Consider the following 1,444-nt stretch of genomic DNA (forward strand, 5'->3'; position numbering starts at 1 on the left):
CGTGTGTAAACCTGTATGTGTGACCAGGTGCTGGCGGTGATGTGGGACCTGGAGCCCGAGGAGGTCGAGGACATCCTGCAGGACTTTGTCAACAAGTCCCTGCTGTTCCGGGACTGCCACCAGCGGCCGTACCTCTACTACCTCCACGACCTGCAGCTGGACTTCCTGGCAGAGCAGAACCGCAACCAGATAGAGGTCAGGGTCAACCTCCCCTCCTCCTCAGAGCTGGGCCTTCTGTCACTGGTTTACAGTCTGGGATTGGATCCCGGTGTCGTCAGCCAACCTTGAGGCTCTTGAGCAACCGGGTCTGTCGCTGCTCCTCTACGTCACACCTCCCTCAGAGTGACTGTGGAGGAGGGCACCAGCTAAGTGACTAACTAGTGACTAGTTAGTGGTAGTAGAAACCATTGATTCTGGATGTCAGCTTTGAGACACACAGGCCTTCTCCGTTCCGTTTGTTTGTCTGAACAGTGAGCATCAACACTGTGATCACTTGACGATGAAGGGGCTTTAATCAATACTTAATATTATAATAAGAAATACTGAATTATTAAACCTAGTTTAAGGAATGACCACCAATTTGAACGGTATGCTCTGATGGCTCTAGGTCTTATTAGTATGTTTAGTTGTTATTTAGCACTGAATCCTGCTGTAGGTCCGGCCTGGTGTGGTGTAACATGTTATTTATGTTGCTCTCCAGGCTCTGCATGCTAAGGTGGTGCATCAGTACCAGAAGCACTACAGCCAGGGACCTCCGACCTCCGGGGACACCGAGTCCCTCTACTGGTTCAGGTTCCTCACCCAACACATGGCCCAGGCCAAACTGACCAAGGTAACGCGCGCTCACGCACGCTCTCTGTCAGACGTTTCTTTTCCTTCCTGCGTTTATAAATGTTTTTGTTCCCCTCAATTCCTTCCTGGCTCCTTCCCTTTATCCCTTCTTCCTTCTGTCTCTCCTCCTTTCTTTCTCTCTCTTTTTGTTCTTCTATCCATCTCTCTATCCCCCCTCCCCCTCTCCTCCTGCTGCTCCAGGAGCTGTCCTCTCTGATGTTCTCTCTGGACTGGGTGATCACCAAGGCCCGGGTGGTAGGCCCCTCCCCCCTCATCAACGACTACGTGGACCACGGCGCCGTGCTGGACCGAGAGGTAACCACGGCAACACTGGAGCACTCTGTGACCTGATAGACCGGATAAAGCCTACAAGCAATTTGCCGACTTTGAACACTGTAAACCGCCCTCAGATAGATAGATAGATAGTTAGATAATATATAGCAACTTAATTATCTTATAATGACATCTATTAGGCTGACTCATTTCGAGATATACATGAGAGAGAGAGAGAGAGAGAGAGAGGAGAGAGAGAGAGAGAGAGAGAGAGAGAGAGAGAGAGAGAGAGAGAGAGAGAGAGGAGAGAGAGAGAGAGAGAGAGAGAGAGAGAGAGAGA

At 50.4% G+C, this 1,444-nt stretch overlaps 1 protein-coding gene across 1 annotated transcript in view; it reads left to right on the forward strand.

Annotated features, from left to right (window-relative positions):
- Positions 1-1,197, forward strand: part of apaf1 (apoptotic peptidase activating factor 1) — a 6,022-nt gene extending 4,825 nt beyond the window's left edge. Inside the window, exons 9-11 of the mRNA XM_030342122.1 lie at positions 28-195; positions 701-832; positions 1,033-1,197. Coding sequence (XP_030197982.1) covers positions 28-195; positions 701-832; positions 1,033-1,182 — 450 coding nt within the window. The 3' untranslated portion in view covers positions 1,183-1,197. The remainder of the gene's footprint in view (positions 1-27; positions 196-700; positions 833-1,032) is intronic.
- The last annotated feature ends 247 nt before the right edge of the window (positions 1,198-1,444 follow it).

Source organism: Gadus morhua, chromosome 19 (assembly GCF_902167405.1).
Source record: "Gadus morhua chromosome 19, gadMor3.0, whole genome shotgun sequence".
Classification (NCBI taxonomy): domain Eukaryota; kingdom Metazoa; phylum Chordata; class Actinopteri; order Gadiformes; family Gadidae; genus Gadus; species Gadus morhua.